Consider the following 18,601-nt stretch of genomic DNA (forward strand, 5'->3'; position numbering starts at 1 on the left):
GTGCTTATGCTTCATCTTGATTAATGCATCCAGTCTCATTGTGTAAGTGTAAGAATAGTGAGAGATCTGCTTGGTAGAAATAAGTACTTTCTTGATTGTATTTTTTTGTTTAAAACATAAATAAGCCTCTGACATTTGTTTGGACTATGTGTTTTGCATGTAAGTTAAGTTTCAATATCATAACAGACACATGATCTTTCATAAAATGGCATATGTTATAAACTGATTTTGCTCTTTGAAAGAAGAAACCATTACTCTGTTAGGCTAGACCTTGTAATATAGGTAGAGTCTAATCCAAGATCCATAGACTTGAAAGAAAACTACATTTGGCATGTAGATGGATAGACTGTGAAGAGGGTCAACATTATGTTTACACTGAAATTACAGTTCAGATGTAAAGCTAGAAAATGAAAAGCCAAGAAAAGGCCATGTCTCCTGGGGATCTGATGAAATTGCACTTCATAGAATCATAGAATGACCTGTGTTGGAAGGATACTTTAAAATCATCTAGTTCCACCCCCCTGCCATGAGCAGGGACACCTTCCACTAGACCAGGTTGCTCAAAGCCCCATTCAGCCCGACCTTGAACACTTCAAAGGATGAGGCATCCACAGCTTCTCTGGGCAACCTGTTCCAGTGCCTCACCACCCTCATAGTGAAGAATTTCATCAAAATACATAATCTAAATCTACCTTATTTCAGTTTGAAGCCATTTCCCCTCGTCCTGTCACTACATACTCTTGTAAAAATGCCCTTCTTTCTTCATGCATAAATCTTGGGAACTCTGGTTCTTTCATAGAGTTGTATTTTATACAACAGGAATTAAGGTTCTCTTGATAGCCAAATCTTTTCACTAAATAATTAGGGTTCAGTAATTTTTTTTCCCTCCTAAACAAAGATACCTGTGACAAAAATGCTAGTAGTATAAAGTTAAATATACATGAATCTGAAACAAAAGACCAGAGAGAGAAATTTCATCCAACTCTGTGAAAGACTTCTTTTCATGTCTTAAAAATTAATGTTTAAAATTTTCTTGATAGTTGAGTAAAAAAGTCTTCTAGGCTAGGAAATGTAGAAGAATATTTTTCAAGTATTAAAGGATATGTTAAATTTAACAGAAAATTATACCCGCCTCTTCTTTAACTGGAGTTCATTGATAAGCAAAATGTCAGTTTTTAAATGGATCTCTTCGGGTTACATCTGGGTTCTTAGAATTCCTGAAACTGAAGAAACTTCATAGGTACACTTAAAAAACTGAGCAGGTGTTGAGGATATTTTAGACCCCAATAATATAGCAAGATATGTTTAGGTAACAATGATACACTGAATATTTTGAGGGTAAAACCATAGGCATTTTTGAGGTGTAAGTTAAGATGTAAGACCCTGTTTATGTGGTTTAGTTTTCCAAGAAATATATTGTATAGGCATGTGCACAGAGACTGTTGTAAGGGGTTTACTAGAAATTGTGCCTTTATAGTATTTTATTTCAAATAAGTATCACAGTATGGCAATTTCTAGAGTTCTCTTTTGGAAGAAGAAAAGAGTGGAAAAATAACCTCAAAACAAATTGGTTTTATTAAGGTCAGTAGCAGAACTTACATGATATAGGGAGAAGGGTTTTGATGTATTTTATCACTTTTGAATGGAGTTATGTTTCAAAGTACTCTACATTTCATTTTTTAAAGAAGAAATTAAAAAGTGTGGTACTGTAAGAAATTAGTCATTAGTGTTATTCTTATGGCTTTAAAGTCATGAGGTTCATGGTTAAAAGGTTGGACTCAATGATCTTAAAGGTCGTTTTCAATGTAAACAATTTTATGAAGACTTAACAGTTGTTGACTTTTTAAAGTAACAGTAATATGAATTTAAATTATAACAGATTTGTTGATTCTTTTTTGAGTTACTAAGAAAATTATAAAGGTTATGTTACACATAGAAATCTTTTTTACATGCAGCTGAGAAATGAGTAAGATGTATCTAGTTGGTAAGTGTATTTATCTTTCTTAAGAAGAAAGAATAAAGTTCAGGTGAAAAAAACCAATTCTAACTTAAGCATAACTACATTTCACTTATCTACTGGCACTATTTCTGTCTTTTAGGTTTTTTTGGATTTTTTTTTTCTTGTATACAGTGCTCAGGTTTTGGTCAAACGAACATGAAGTCCAGTTTTCTTTGACGCATTCTTTTGAATGCCTAGCTTGTCTACTTCTTGTTTTCCTGCTTCCCTTTTTTTTTGTTTTTCCTCTGCATAGAGTTTTAATAAACTAATGGTTATAAACAGGCCTTTTGCTGATCATAGGTGGAAATGATATCTATTTGCAACTACATATGGCCTAAACTGCAAAATGAGGAACTGAATTTATTTAAGGAACAGTCAGCAAAAACATGGGCAACTTTTACTCTCTAACAAATTTCCTATGCTTCTTTGCTGTTTGAAGAGTTGCAGTTTTTCTAACACAAGTGTATGGTATTCTTAATTTGTGATTAATTTGTTGAAAATGTGAGTTTATAGTAGGCTTTATGAAAAGCTTCATATTCTGCACAGAAAGAAATAAAATGGCTATGCTGATTAGTCTGTTTCTATCAATACTATGCTTACTGGAGTGTTCTCTTGCTTGATTTTAATCAACTTTGGACCATCTCGTTTCTTGAGTGACATTAATTTGGAGATTTGCTTACTTAACCTTTTTCACACTGCCTTTTCTGATTTTTGTCAGTATACCTGACTTGATTTACTTATTTTACCATCTCAAGTAGGGGGGGAATACCAGTATTTGAGATGGTAGGAACAAATGGTAATTGTACCAAATCCTGTCTTCTCTGTTGAAGTGAGTATTTGTCTTAAGAATATGCTCAAACAGTTGCAAGGAAGTGACCTTGTCAGAACTTTGCTAATTAGGGAAAGTATGTATAAAATAAACTTTTAGTTAGTCTTGAGAAAGTTGTCTTCTGGAGCAAGTTTTGTTGATTAAAGACTGTACTGCTTCCTAGCTGCTTGTCATTGCTGTCAGAGCACCACTGGCAATAGAGTTTCATGAGTCTGCCCTCATCAATCCAATACAAGGTCAGCTGGGTCAGCTCAAGCCACTTGCATTGACTTTTTAAACTAACCTGCCCTTAAATTTATGCAATTGATTAGGGAGGCAGTTTCCATCATCCCTTCTTCCAGCAATAGTGTTGAGGTGCTAACCTCCAGCTGCCTGGATGCATTGACCATCTGGGAATTATATTATCTTTGTCTGGCACAGCTGTTTGAAGATCAGTGTGTGTCCCCAGCCTTAAAGCACTGTGGAGGAGATTTGTGGTAAAGCATTTCACTTTGTGATTTCCACAGACTGACACAACAGGCATATTGTTGGGTGGTTGTAACAGAGTGAGGTGTGATTGCAGTCAGTTCATAAAAACTCTACTGGCAAGGAGACAGTCATCAAGCCATGGTAATTTGACCACTCTTGGTCATATGTCTGCTATTGGACACCAGTGATATAACTTATAGTAGCTCGTACCAGTGAAATGTGAGTTGTCGGAACAGGTTTTGTAACTAGGCCAAGTAGATCAGTGTGCAGTAGTGTTGTATTATGGCAAGGAATTGCTATGCATGGATTGATAGCTGGGAAGGATCCTGGATTTCAGTGGTTTAATGAAATGACATACCTGCTTTGAGTAACACTGTGACCTAGAATTACCATCTATTTTTCTGTAAGTCTTCAGTTTGACCTCAATATTTGTGCCGAATTTAAGGACATAGCAGATATGTGTTGTAGATTGACATTAAAAAGATATCTTTCTGGGGCAGTTTTTAACTAAGAATATATTTATTGTCAGAATATGCAGTTAAGGGTTTTTGGTTTTCTCCCCCCCCCCAGTGTTTGTTAGGCTGGTGATACTTACCAACTTGAAATTTCACCAGAAAATGTTTCACCAGAAACAAGTTTAGGAGGTGAAATATTTTGTTAAGGAAACAAGTTTAGGAGGTAAAACATTTTGTCAAGAAATTTTGATGCACTATGATGTACAAAATAGTAGAATAAGTTGCTGCAGAAGAAACAGCTGTATAAAACAATCATTTTTAAGAATGTAAATTTAGATGTGGAAAATATGGTCATGGTTTGAAAATGTTTAGTTATTATTTTGAGGTCTGGTTTGAGTATGGAATCATGAATCATTTACAAAAGCAGAATTATTTACAGATTTTGCATGTTCCTGTAATATTGTTAATGTTGTGTTTCTCTAGGCAGTTTTATGTAAATGGTGCATTATGCTCCTAATTTTTTGTTACCAATATACCTAAACTTATTGTTAAGTATTTCAACAGCCTATTTTAAGTGAGCTAGAGTACCCTATTACAGTGCAAAAATCTGAAATAGAGCTTTTACAGGAAAAATTGAAAAACTCGGGTTTTAACCTAGCAGATCATAATTTGAGCACTGCAGATATGCTGGAAAGCAACAATGTAAGGATGCAAAGAAAGCATGAGGTACAGTAGTTTTAATGCCTTGTGTCTAAGTCAGACTGGTGATGCCAAACATTTTTGCTCAAGGGTCTAGATAATAATTTTAATATCTGTTGACGCTGCTTATAATTCTGGAAGCTTGTTTAAATGGTTCTTGTGTTATCTGCCAAAGACTTGTTAAAATAGCTGTTGGGAGTAGAAGGTTTTACCTTATTAAATACTGAATAAGGGATTCTTAATTAAATGAACTATTTGAAGGATAAATTCTTTGTAGGTTTGTTAAAATTAATATTTATCAGATATTTTGTGGTGTTTATCAGAATGACCATCTTTCCCTGGAAGGAAAATGAGAGAAATATAAATAGTTATTATTATGATTTTATAAATGAAAAATATTTTTTTTCCAAATTCTTGATTTTTATGGTAGGACAAAGTGGGTTTTTTTTAGGAAGAATGACAAAAATGTCCTTTGAAGGTTATACTTTTGACTTTGTATGGTGTTGGATCGCCTCTTTCATGGTGTCTCACTCTTAAATATAGGCATCAGTAACAGTAGCAGCTATAAATTATAGTAAATGAAAGAGAGCCATAAATAATTCTGTGGCTTAAACTGATCTATTAAATTAACTGAGGTCATGATGTTTTTTGTGTGTTCAACCTCTTCCTCATCTATTTTTTTTTATTGTGGTTGAATAGAATATTGGAAACTTGGAAGAGATTTCTTTAGTAAGGTTGCAAGTATGAACATGATTCTGAATGATATAAATAATTTACAGGAGTCAACCGTCATGTCCATTTACAAGAGTCAATCGTCATGTCCATTTCCCTGAAAACCTTCTGGTTTACCCATATTTGTTATCTCATAACATTTTCTTTGAAAAATGTATGATGTTCTTTCTTAATATCCTGTACTGTAGGCTATATTTGGAAAAAGACATAATTTACAACATTTGTTCAGGAGCATGTGATGGCACCTCTGTGAAAATGTGTGTAAGAAAGAACAAAATGCTGCATAAGCAATGTAGAGTGAAGAACAGAAGGTGAGAAACAGCCCTACAAACACCAAGGTCAGGGAAGGAGGAAAGGGAGAAGTTGCTCCACATGCTGGTATTTCCCTGCAGCCCATTGAGGGGATCACCATGGAGCAGATGCCCATACTAAAGCTTGTGGAGGAGCCCACAGCGAATGGGTATTCCATCATGGAAGCCGCAGCTTGTGGGGGGGAGTCCATACTGGAACAAGTTCCTCTTACACAAACTGTGGTCCATGGAAGACCCACTCTGATAAGGTTTATCCTGAAGGACCCTAGCCTATGGAGAGGCCTTATGCTGGAGCAGGGAAAAGTAAGGAGGAAAGAATGGCCTCAGAGGAAGTGTTATGGACTGACTAAACCTCTCTCTGCACTGCTCAGAAGGAGATAAAGAAGTTAGGAGTGATGGAATAAGTTGAGGGTGGGGAGCTGGGAGCTCCTCCTGGGAGGGGGATAAAGTGTTGGTTAATTTTTTTTCTTTATTTCTTACTACCCAAATCTATTTTAAGTGACAATAACTTAAACTGATTTTCTCCAAGGTGAGTCTGCCCATGATGGTGAATGGTAAACCCATAAGCTTTATTGCCCTATTTTCTCCTCCTATCCTAGTGAGGAAGGAAATTGAGTGAGCAGTAGAGTGGATGTTTGACCCTTTGCCAAGGTTAACCCACCACCAATGTCATTGTCTGTTTCCTCAGAGTAATGTAAATGAGACTACTGTGTTTGTCATGAATTGATCACTGTGTCAGAAATAAAGAAATTACACTTCCTTGTGTAAAACTAGATACAAACTTTTAAAACCTATTGTGGAGAATCTGTGCCAACTTGATATGTAGATCCTAGTATTTTTTTTTTTTATTTGTTTGGGGGTTTTTGGTGAGAGTGAGGGTAATGATGCTTTTTTAAAAAAAATTGTTGTTTGTTGGGGGTTTTTAAATCTCTTTTATGCACATTTCAGAAGTAAAAGTATCCCAAAACCACCTTGGCAATATTTACATTCGTAATTTAAAATGTGTGGTATTACTATTTTGTGATATTTCATGATAGATTTTTTTTCTCTCCTTTTTGGAAACCCATCCTGTTTAAAGTGAAAAGTATGTTCCATGGCATCTTGGAAATGTATCATACTGGAAAATAATGGACAAAATAAAAAACACCAGCTGCTAGTTAAGATATTATTTAAGGTTAAATCAATTTAATGGAAGAGTAGAAGTGTTGACATATACAGTATTGAAGAAGAGTTTATTCTGAATTCCTTTTGCTGTATATCGGTTATTTTACAGTGAAAGTGGCAAAATGCAACAACAATAATCATAAATTTTTTGTTTGACTTTATGTATTTACATATTAACATTTTACCTTATTGATATTAAGTGTGTGTTAGTATTTCTCTGTTCTTAACCAAAGTTATTCAGAAAATCTGAAAGTCTAATTTGATGAGGTCTTTCTTTCTTTGCCATAAGGACATATGACATAGAATGAAGAAAGCTGCCCAGTTTAAGTGTTATTTCACATACTCTTTCTCCAGATTGCTATATGAAGCTGTACATAATATAAACACATATTCTTGTCTCTAGTTAGTCACATTATAGTTAATGACCATATGGTCATTATGGTATAAGATCTACTGTCTGTTGTATTTATATTCCTCAAGCATATTGTTCCTTCAACTTCACAGTGTGTTAAACTATTTCAAAGGGAAAAAAATCCTTTCCCTCTTGTTTCTGGTTGTCCTATCAAGTGTAACCTTGGACCCTTATAGAGCAATTAGCCCAGCCTCTATCCCCTCCTTTGTAATGAGGTTTCTTGCATTTCTGAGTCTATAACCCTTTAGTCTTCCCTAATGGGACATCATTATTCTGAAAGAAACAATGTAAATGTAAATGAATATTCTCATTAACGAGTCACAGAGAAACCTTTAGTGGTAGCGCTGTGGTAATTCTGCTTGTTATTTCTCTGGTATTCCATGCAGATTTTTTTTTTAAAATTCATTATTAGTATTCAAAATTACTTCTTCTTTAATTCTGCACGTCTTTCATAATCCGGTGTTCCAACTAGTTCAACCATGTCCTTGTTTTATTCTCCAGGAACCACCTGTGAAACGTTCAAGGTCTCTGTCCCCAAAGAGCTCTTTTAGAGAGTCAGAGGAGCTAAGGAAGCTTAAAATAGCTGAAAGGAAGATTGAAAACTTAGAGAATACGCTACAGCTAAAGGTGAATGTTAAAAAAATCCAAACCAAAACCTGCTAGTTATAAGGTTGCATAGTAAGATACTCCAAAATAAACAGGCATTTTAAAAATTAAAAATACACATATTGTTATGGACTCTGTATTAGCGTAAGGGAGCACTCTCCATTAGTTTACCTTTTTGTTTTACTGTGTGAGTAATCCTGCAGTCCTATAGAAGCTTAATTGAGCTGTCATCAGTAACACATACTTGTTAAATACATTTTCAAAGTTTGTGTCTGAGAATATATATTCTGAGAAATTCTTGTACTCATATAGAAGTAAAGTAAATCAGAAAGTACAAAATTTTTTTTCTTTATAGTGAAGCCGGTATTTTAAAATGTTAGTCAATTACTTGAAACAGATTTACCCCTGGAAATATTAGCTGTTATGGCTCAGAAGTTGCTGTTCTAACAAATGCTGTTAAAAAACCCCAATAAACAATCCTCCTTCCTCCACCCCTTGGTAGAATATCTTAATTGAGCATGTATTACAATTTCTCCCTGTTTCATAGATTTTTGTAGGAGTTTTTTTGTTGGTTTGGTTTTTTGCTTCAGAAATACAGTACCTTTTGAACAAACTATTGGGTTCAAATTGCACCTCAGAACACAAAACTCAAACCCTAAGTCATATTTTCTTAAACATTTAAAATTCATCCTCTCCTCCCTCCCCTCCTTCTCCTCCCTTCCTTTTTTTGTTGCTTATGTTTGTTCAAAGTTACAGAATTTGAAAGGTGTTTTCAGTAGCCTAAAGCAGAACTGTTTATATTGAACATGCTGTGATAAATGTCAGGTAAGTGAAAAAATTTGATAGCTCTACCAACCATAGTCCTTAAGCTCCTGCCTCATGCAAAAAGACACCAATGTGATAAGTCAGTTTTAGAAAAACTGTAAGTGGGAATTATATTTTAGCACAAATGCCACAGGTCCTCACCCCGTATACTTGAGAGAGTTCAGTGCAGTGTCCTAACACATGTAGAGTATATGAAAGATTATTATAATAATATAGGAAAGATTATTTAGACTACGGATTCAGTCTTACAGGTCGTCTTGTTTCTGGGAGTCAGAAAATTAATTTTGTTTCATTTTTCCTCTCTGTTTAGAAATCTAAGGCATGTCCCACCAGCTAAATCTGAGGTTGAGAACTGGCCTTTGGGAGGCTTTCTTTTTGTTACTCTTACTTGGCCTGCCAGACGCTGATGCTACAGATTATTCTGACATGTGGACTACAGCTGTTCACCCTTAGAAGCAAAGCTCACACAGCAGTGTGTATGGTTGTTGCCTTAAATGATAGAGAGCTCCACTCTCTGTGTTTTCTTCTGGAAAGAAGAGTGAAGGGAAACACTGATTTTCTCAGTAGATACTGAGTAGATACTCAGAAGAGAAAGAACTCTCTCTGCATAACCTCATATCATAATTTGTACCAGTCACCATCCTGCCTTATCTTCTATTTCATCTTAAAATATAATTTAGGAATCTATGCAGGTTTATTATGTTGCAAGTGTGGGATCTCTATCACAGCTTTTAAACCATGATGTCATGAAGGGCTAAGTCTTATATCTCCCCTTGAAACTGAACACATGAACTCTTTGCATTTTCTCTTGAAAATCTTCTTGTCTTCTTTTGCAGAATGCTTTAATTATTTGAAAAGAAACTGTAGAGGCTCAGGTCAGCATACTAAAATGTTATGGCACTGCATTCAGAATTCAGTGAGGCTACTGCCAGCATGGCAGTGAACTAAGCTGTCATAACATTAATGTCAGAATATTTCTATTGGCGTTTTGTGATTTCTTGGTATTAGCCTTCTCTTAGGAATTTTTTCCAGCTAAGAATAATGCATATGAGCAACATTTTCAGAACTGGCACTTGCATTATTGCCTCCTCAGACAGGGTGTTGACTATATGATTACTTGGAATATTTTTGTTCAGAAAAATCCTTGCTCTATCGATAAACACACTGATGATGCATGTGTAGAAGATGAAATTGTGACCTTATCCATTAGTCTTTCTGAAAAACTGGTAACAATTAAAAAAAAAAAAGAGAGAGTGCTCTATTTATGGGGTTTTCAGGAACAGGAATGCCCCAGTCAGTATTGCAAAGGAGCAGAAAAGGACAAGATCCTATTCACAGGATTTTCCAGTTCTCCTCAGCTGATTCATTTCTGACCAAGAAAAGTTAGCTGTTACTATCTTTGTTGCTTTTATAAGCAGGATGATCATGTAAATTCAGAGTGTCCACAGTTTTTATACAGAATTGCCTTTGTGTCTGGACATACTAAAAAGTAACAGAGCATGCCTGATTGTGCAGTTGTTTACAGAAGAGAATGTCAAAATAAATAAGAGTACTTACTGGGTTTTAAATAATGAATTATCAAGCTGCTACTGAGAATGATCCAAAGCATAACTACATCAATCTACTTTTAGTCTTTCAGAAGTAGGTAAGAGTTTTGTTGTCAAGAGTAAGTATTTGATATGAGCTAAGAATATGTTATCTTCTCCCGTATTATGTTTTTAGAACTGTGAGCGCTGGCGTAGCCCAGAGTAGATAATCCTGGCTGTACCGGAAAGCTCTCAAAAGCAAGCAGAGCTCTTCCCTTTGAGTTTTCTCATCCTATTTAAGTTCTAAGTATTTTGGAGATAATTAAAACTAGGATATGTAGGTCTCTCTTTAGGCCCTCCTTAATATTTGTTTATGTGAGCAAGACCACACTCATGTTTAGCTCAGATTTCCCGTGTAGTCCTATTTCTTGTATGGTGCTCAGATGCTAAAAATAGATTGTTATTAGTATTGTGGCTTGTTCACATAACTGTTTGTGGAATAAACTATTTTGGTAATGATTGGGTATGTCACTTCTTGTAAGCCTAAGAATAGTAGTCAAATAACTGAATCAGCATAATTTTTAAAATTTCTTTTCTACTATAACAGAAGTTGTTACAGGTCAAGTTCAACAAAATTTTGAATTAACTGCTAATCTTTTGGCTTATCTGAGCTGCCTGCCAGAAAAGAATGGCTTTTTTTTCACAGGCATTTGGATTTTTCCTCTTGCAGATTGGACTTTCTGTTATTGTCTTTCATTATTGCTTAGGAAGTACTATAGAATGACAGTGAAGAGCTGGAGAATAATCTGGAGGTCCAGCACTGATAGAAATGGTTGTTCTGTCCATTTCTGTAAATATATAGAAAACTGTGTATAAGACAGTTTAGTTAATAAATATAGCATAATTCAATTAGAGAGAGACATATCTAACAAATTCTGGAAATTTCAGTGTATATTTAAAATCCTGAAGTGCTTAATTCAATAAAGACAGTGATTAAAGCAGTTAATTGTCCAGTTTCTATTTCTGCAAGAGCAGAGCAAGTGATAAAGGAAGGGAATAATTGTAACAAAACAGATAATAGAACAGGTAAGCAATAATGAAAAATGTAGATTCATAAATAGGAAAGGCCAAATTCTACAGTTGGTTGCACCTCTGAAAGGGCATTGACACTAATAAGCTTCTTAGAATTTATGCTGGACATTATTTTTCAGTACCTTGCCAGACTTGATCAGTTTTTACTAGCAATATCAAACAATGTTGGAACAATTGTTTCATGAACTTCTCTTGAAAACACATCTGTAATTGGATTCTTATGAAAATTTCCTGTTACAATGTGAAACACAGCATGGTAATAGTTTTTGTGTCCTTAGTCTGAGTTATATCTTGCTATTTGTGTGATTGGTTTTAATATTATGGTAGTATTTACATGAGCCACTTAAAAAAAGTCAAAAGTACTTTTTAAGCAATTCTAAATTTATAAATGTGTCTGGTTTACAGGTTGTTTCAGAAAAAAAGCCTACTACCACCACCACTTTGAGAAAGTGTTAATTGGTCATGTCACTTTGGACATGCTTCTGTTCCTAAATCTCTTTGTGTTGCCTGAGTCACTTCCAAAAAACTTCTGGAATTTTGTATGTAGTAACATTTGAAATTCTAGCTGGTAACTTTCAAGTTTACGCATTGTGAAAGCAGAGCTACATTTTAGAAGCCAAGCTTAGTCTAGCTACTTTGTAGTTAGCAGTACTCTAGAAACCCTTGCCATTTTTTTGTAGTGGGATTTTATTGCTTGAGACTCTGGCTATTGGTGTGTCTTATTTATTGGCTAGTGCTGAAAAGCCCTCCTTGCATGTAAGCAGTAAATACTTGCAGATAAAGTATTGTGATTTACTTAGTTATGTAGTTGCTCTACAAGCAGAGCTCCTATTGAAGTGGAAATGAAGCTCTGAGTGCAAATTTTGCTACAGGATAATGTCTGATGAATTCTTTATTGCTATATGTCAGAGTTTGACTTGCTTGGTACTGTGAAATACTTCTTCTTGGTATTCTTTTTATTTTTTTTTTCACAGCACTGTACTGTCATTTGGGAAAATCTTTTAAACTTAGATGATGTTGTCCTGTAATATATATTGAGGTGTATTGTTCTGTACATTTTTGGTATGGTTTTGATTATACAAAAGCTATTGTAAAAATTGGTTTTATTTCTTGTTTGCTGCATTACTAGAAGACAAAATCTGGAAGTTGCAGGTTTATATATATATATAAACAATATATGAAAAAATACTGAAACCTTTAAATTTAGGGGTTCCAGTATTTTCCTTGAAAATACAAAAGTCAGTTTTCCATTGGGGGAAAAAAAAAAGGTAATTTGAAAAAAAGATGGTGCCAGCAATCCTTTTTCAGTCTATATATTTTCAGATGTATTAGGCCAATGTATTCACAAGGTGAAAGCTGACATTTTGGTAGTAAATTTTTTAATTTTCTCAGAAGAATGAAAAAAATATTTAATTTTGCCAAATTAGCAAAATTTTCCAAAGTAGTAATAAGAAAATTTTGATCTCAAAGACTGTAATTCCTGATCATTCTATTTAGATTTCTGATTTGCTTAATAGTTGCTAAAAGAGAACTTCTGTTTCATGTGGTCTGTATGACAGTCTCTTACATTTTGACTAACTCTAATTCAATTTTTCTGGTTTCATACAGACTCGAGAAACTGATGAGCTAAGAGCAGCCTATGAAAAACACAAAGAAAGGCTGCAGATGTTACAAACCAACTACAGAGCACTAAAAGAACAATTAAAGCAGTGGGAAGAGGGTGATACCAGGTAAGTTACATAGCTCATTAAAAACATTTCTCTTACACGAGAAATCTGAACAGAACTATTATATAAGTATTGAAAAGAGAATTTGATTTGAAGGAAGAAGGTGCTATGACTATGATCAAGAGTTTATCCCTTGTTAAAGCAGAATATATGGCTTATCCCTGTATGAGAAGAATTGCAGTTGAAACCAAGAGGAAATGTATCAAGCTGACACCTTGACTTATTTTATTTAGGATCTCATGGTGAGCCTGAGTACTGGACAAAGGTCTGCTAGGATTACTTCCTTATGTTTATGTGATTCCCCAGTCAATTATTTTGTTGACTGTGTCTGTTTTTAGTTTTCTTTAATACAACAATTGCTGATTATGTTTCAAATGGTTTTAAAATATAGTTTCATTCATTAAAAATATAGAAATAACAGCCTCTCTAACATTAACTGAAACCAATCCTGAAATCTCCTTCCTAATAGGGAAAAAAATAATATGTGAATGAAAACAGGCTGGTTTTATATGTTAAATTATTTAAAAATCAATTATTCCTGATAATTTTACAAAAAAATTGCAGTAAAGATCTTTATTAATGGAAAGAGTAATGACTGTACTACATAAAAATTTATATGATGAACATTCTACATATAATTCTCCTTTAAATTCTATACAGAACAGTGAAAATTTTATTCAGAACTTCTTTTTTTTTTTTTTTTTAAGTCCTTAGCAGTCAGTTAGAATTTTTGGTAAAAAAATGCATTTGAAGTTATGAAAACATTTCACTTCAGTTATCAGACACTCCTGTCTTTTGGGACCTGGTTCAAGGAAGTAATTTCCTTGTAGCTTTAGCAGGACTTCAGCATGCACCTACAGCTCACCAAACGCATATGCGTTTTACTTAAAAATAATTCTTTTTGCAATTAGAACAATACTGACTAATCTTGACACAAACTTTGTAATGCTCTCTGAACAAAAAGAGAGTCAGAAAAAATGCTGCAAAACTGGTAGCTGGTCAGAGTCCTACTGATAAACTATCCCTCATATATAAGTAATGCTCTGGCCTATATGAGTAGATTTGCATTGCTTTGAAATACTGTGGCATTTACTTAAGAACAGTTTGTCTTTTAAAAAGACAAAAAAGTGTGGATGAAAATAATGGTAAAGTACAAAACTGCTACACCATTCGTGATAGCACAGAAAGATTTTTTTTAAAAATCCAAGCATAATTACAAATAAATTTGTCTAAATTATAATGAAAAGGTGCTTCTTATTTAGGAAAAACATGAATGATTTTTTTCCTCTAGCTCATTGTTTTTAATTCAGTGCAATCTGGAAGTGACTACAGGATGATAGTTACTATATTCAATGAAATTATTTAATCCTTTGTCTATAGCTTAATAGGCATTCATTGTCCACTGAGAGGCCAAGACTGAAAAGATAAAAAAATTCAACCTAGATAAAGACAGTAAAATCAGACTTGATATACAGTGAAGCACTGAGTGTTCTGGTTCTGATAGCTTTTAAAAGATAAATGAAAAAAAAAAGAACAGGAAAGAGAGACAAAAGTGACTTCTGTTTCTGTTTAAAATAAATAAAACTAGCTTGTGATATGACAGGAATGTGTTTGGGAAAAGTAGGTATTGGGTAAAATGTAATGTTAAATCTTCATTCATCTGATTCTTCATATATATTTAAGATAAGCGGAAAATAGCAGGGTTTTTTAATTGTTGTCATCATAGTAGAATTATATGAAGCCACACTAGAAGAGGTTTGGTTTTCCTTTTTAGTACGCTTAAACAAAGGAAAGTAGCTGAGGCTCAAATAAAAACAGTCTGTAGCAATAAGACTGTTATATAGTGCTGCTGTAATGTAAGTTGTGCATTAAGAACTCAGTATCAGGTCCTTATGTGGCACTTCTGATCCTTTATAAGTGATGGAGGACCCTATTCTCCTTATTTGTCTTAGATTAGTATCTGTTATCAAGATGGCAGCTGATGGGACCTAATCCACCTGTCAGTGTACATAAAACTTGCACTGATGTACATGACTGCAAAGATGATGGGGTCCTTAGGAGGTTATCACATTCTCTAAGACTTTATTCTATGCCCAGTGTGAATTCAGATTGCAGAGAGTTTTAAATTGATTTCACAAAGAATTTTTAATACAATTTTTAGCTTTTGCATTATTAAAATACATAAAAATATTTTAACGACAGAAAAACTGTTAAATATTTTAAATTTATTTTTCTGTGCTTTTAAATTCAATATGCTTTTTCCTTATACGTCATCTTGTCCGTAGACAGTTTATTCTTCCATTGATCTGTAGGACAGTACTTTGATTTAGAGTAGGCATTAGTGCAAGTTCCAGATTGGTTTCCCAGGGCATTAGGGGAGCTGGTGGCTCTCCATTTTTTTTCAAGAGATTATGTGATGGTTTCAACTTCTGCTTTCTCATACTTTTGTTTTAAGTAATGTTGATAGAATGTTCTGCCACATGTAGGTTGAGACGCATGGTGTCATACTAGCACAACATCTGTCTGAAACTATGCTATTGGACTTCTCTGTATTACCACAGTTAAGGTTTTGTGCCTCATAAAATGTATACTTCATGCAAAATGTAGATTCAGTAGATGATGTAATTGAAAATTTGTATTTTCGGAAAGCAAAACATGTAGGTATTTGAAAACAAACAAGCTGTTTTTTTCATAAACAGACTTGAAAATAGTAAAAGCAGATACCAGCATGCAGACTCCTGTCAGCTTCGTCAAGAGGATCCTGACATGGTGTGGAATGAACTGGCTTTTTTCAAAAGGGAACACAAAAAGCTGTTGATTGAAAAGTGAGTTTGCTTCTTAAAAGGTGTTTAAGTTAAGAAAAATACTGGGGTTTTTTCTGAAGATAGTACTTTGCAGACCATATAGGAGGAATTCCTTGCAAAATTGCAAGAAAAAATGTCTTCTACCAAAAGCAGAAAAGGAAAACATCAGCTCTTTTTTTTTTTTCTTCTCCCCCACTCCCTCCCCCTACCCCTTAAATCAGTGACAAGTTACAAGTTTGCTAGCACTAACAGAAACTGTATTCCATGATCTAGGGATTGTGTTAATTAATGTGGCTCTCATCTGTTGGAGGTGTCGCTCTTCATTAGCCTGTATTTTCCACACTGCCGTGCTTCATTTTTGGAATGAGGTGGTGAGGGGATAACCTAGCCAGCCATCCTTGTTTGATCTCTGTGATACATACGCAATGCAGAATGCCTCAGCTCTCTTGGTTCCCTGCCCTGTCCTGCTAATCCCAGCTGAGCTCATTATGGTGTAGCCTTGCTGCTACTCCTGGAGCCAGAGCTGTCCAAGCTAATTACTGGTAGCAGCAGAGCTGCCTGTTAAGGGTCTGGTGTGGATCTGCTAACATGGTCCTTGGTAGTGACCTGCAAAAAGCACGAGGGAGTTGCTCTCTTTCTTGCTGTGCACAGCCTGTCCTTTGGGTTTAGTGCTGATCCCTTCACACGGCTCTTTCAGCTGTAGTTAAGTGTAAAACTTGGTGAAGGAAACTCTTACTTTAGAAAACATACAGTTTGCTGCTTTGATCTCATAATTCATAGGCTATTATACTCAGCCAGGCAAAGTAAAAAAATGTCCTTTTATACTAGACAAAAGGAAGTTAGTATGGTATAATTAGCCCTTTGCTACTATTTAACACTTTCTGTAAGTCAAGTTGATTTTTTTGTTTTAATTTAAGAATCAAGACATCATAGAAAGTTTTATTCAGACTTTGGTTTTCTCTGCATTAAAGAAAATGTGTTTTCCCAATGGGTCACAATGTAAACCAATTTTGTGCCAATGCCATGAAGGCTGTTATCACAGAATTTCAACAGCAGCAAATTGTTTTGTACTAAGTCCTTGTGTTGCCCATAAGTTGCCTTCATGTATTACAGACAATATTGCCAGTAGCTGTGTTACATGGGATATTCTTATATCTGTCAGTTACAGTTGTCTGCCTGTTCTTGTTGCTTCATTGTTGTCTTTGTTTGCTGCTTTGAAACTATAGCAACAAATTATCACATGTAATTATTTTGTGGGTTTTCTTTTTGTATTTTTATATAGGAAAGAACACTTTCTTGCCATACATGTAATTGCAGTTGTAATTCTCCTTCCATCACTAAAGAATGTGAGCATTACAGGCAGTAGTGACTCAGGAGCAATAACATAAGCCTTCTTTTTCACGCAAAGCCATGCAAGAGAGATTGCTTATGTATTGTACACACCCCGAAGGTTGGTACACTTAGACTGGTTTTTTAGAGCTCCTGTGCACTCACACTTATGGGGAACACCCTTATGTCTTGTACATTGCAGATTAGTGGCTTTGACTAGATTGTGGTGAGGTGGCATGAGCAAACAGAATACAGAATTTATAAGACAAAATAGGTTCGTAAAATACTGCGCAGTACTTAGTAATAAGCCAGTATGGCATTGTGTTCATTAAGGTGAACTTCTTGTGTGGGTTTAGGTGCTTTTTATTCCTTATGGGCAACTTCACTTATTGTTGGTTGAAGTAAGGAAGAAATGAATACATAACTGCTGTGGGGTTTACATCTGTCTTTCTGTAATAATGACTGTCTTTAATTTGTTGAAGCCAGTCGTCGTTTCAAGATCTGAGTTCATTTTCTTAAGAAAGTCAATACTAAATTTAGTGTACTTTTGAGATCTGTGGATAGGGCTTCTTTATATTGCATGCATTCTTTTTTGAGCTCTGTGGATAAAGGGTATGATTACTGAGTTGTACCAATTACTTATATGTATAATTTTATCAGCAGTGTAAGTAAATCATGTTAACCCATAGCTTTTGTGGATGCACTTCATTTGATAGACCCTACTGCTTGTTAGCTTGAGTTGGTGTAGAACACTTATATGCCAAAACCAATGCAGCATTGCTTAAAGAAGGGTGTCTGTGTAGGGATTTCATTTTGGTTTAAGTAGTTTTAACTTTCAATGTGTAATTTTCGTCTCTGAGTAGGCCAAAGAGTAAATGTTAGGAAAACAGGATTATTTATTGTTGTTCGTTTATGTGTTTAACCTGTAAGAAAGATTTTCTCTCCCACCCTCTGAGGGGTAGAGCGATGATGTAAAATGTCTTTAATCTGCACATACATGGATCTGACAATTGATGGATAGTAAATACATTATAGGGTAAAGCCAGGGAAAACTGACTTCTTTTGCTGCTCCCAGGCTCCAAAGTGATCATTACCAATATTAGCACACTGTAAAGAGTCAGTTTGTGAGGTATGAAATCTGTTTTTAAGTCAGGAAAAACTGAAGTTGCTTGGGAAGTAACATGTTCTGATGGTGCCTAATTCCAAATCCTATTGAAATTGGTAGAAAGACTTTGTGTCAGCCGCTGCTTTCTGTCAGGTCTTTTCTTTTATAAAGTCTTCTTCGCATCATAGGCAAGGATTGCTATGACTGTCCTGTAAGCTATTAAACACTATCCATCTTTCCAAATCTATACTAACACACAAGAAAATACAGGCTTTGGGATTTAAGTTTAAGCACCTGTTTTTAAAAAAATGTGAAGTTTTCTATTTTTGTGAAGTTCAGAATGCCTAATATCAGAGTTAATTTTCGGAGATTTGTGGCATTGTTACTACTTCTTTTTTTAGCATTTTGATTAGTAATGAATAGTATGTACATGTTGTATTGCTTTGCAGTTAATACTGAAATATGATTCAGAGTCATGGGCTGCATACTTTCCATGAATTATGTATAAATTTAAGCCA

General features: G+C 34.7%; 1 protein-coding gene across 1 annotated transcript in view; it reads left to right on the forward strand.

Moving 5' to 3' along the window:
- The window catches only part of CNTLN (centlein), a 193,965-nt gene that overhangs the window by 80,618 nt on the left and 94,746 nt on the right, over positions 1 to 18,601 (forward strand). Inside the window, exons 10-12 of the mRNA XM_018080913.2 lie at positions 7,571 to 7,696; positions 12,727 to 12,848; positions 15,545 to 15,670. Of these exons, the coding sequence (XP_017936402.2) occupies positions 7,571 to 7,696; positions 12,727 to 12,848; positions 15,545 to 15,670 (374 nt within the window). The remainder of the gene's footprint in view (positions 1 to 7,570; positions 7,697 to 12,726; positions 12,849 to 15,544; positions 15,671 to 18,601) is intronic.

The sequence above is a fragment of the Manacus vitellinus genome, unplaced genomic scaffold (genome assembly GCF_001715985.3).
Source record: "Manacus vitellinus isolate BGI_N305 unplaced genomic scaffold, ASM171598v3 scaffold_50_pilon, whole genome shotgun sequence".
Lineage (NCBI taxonomy): Eukaryota > Metazoa > Chordata > Aves > Passeriformes > Pipridae > Manacus > Manacus vitellinus.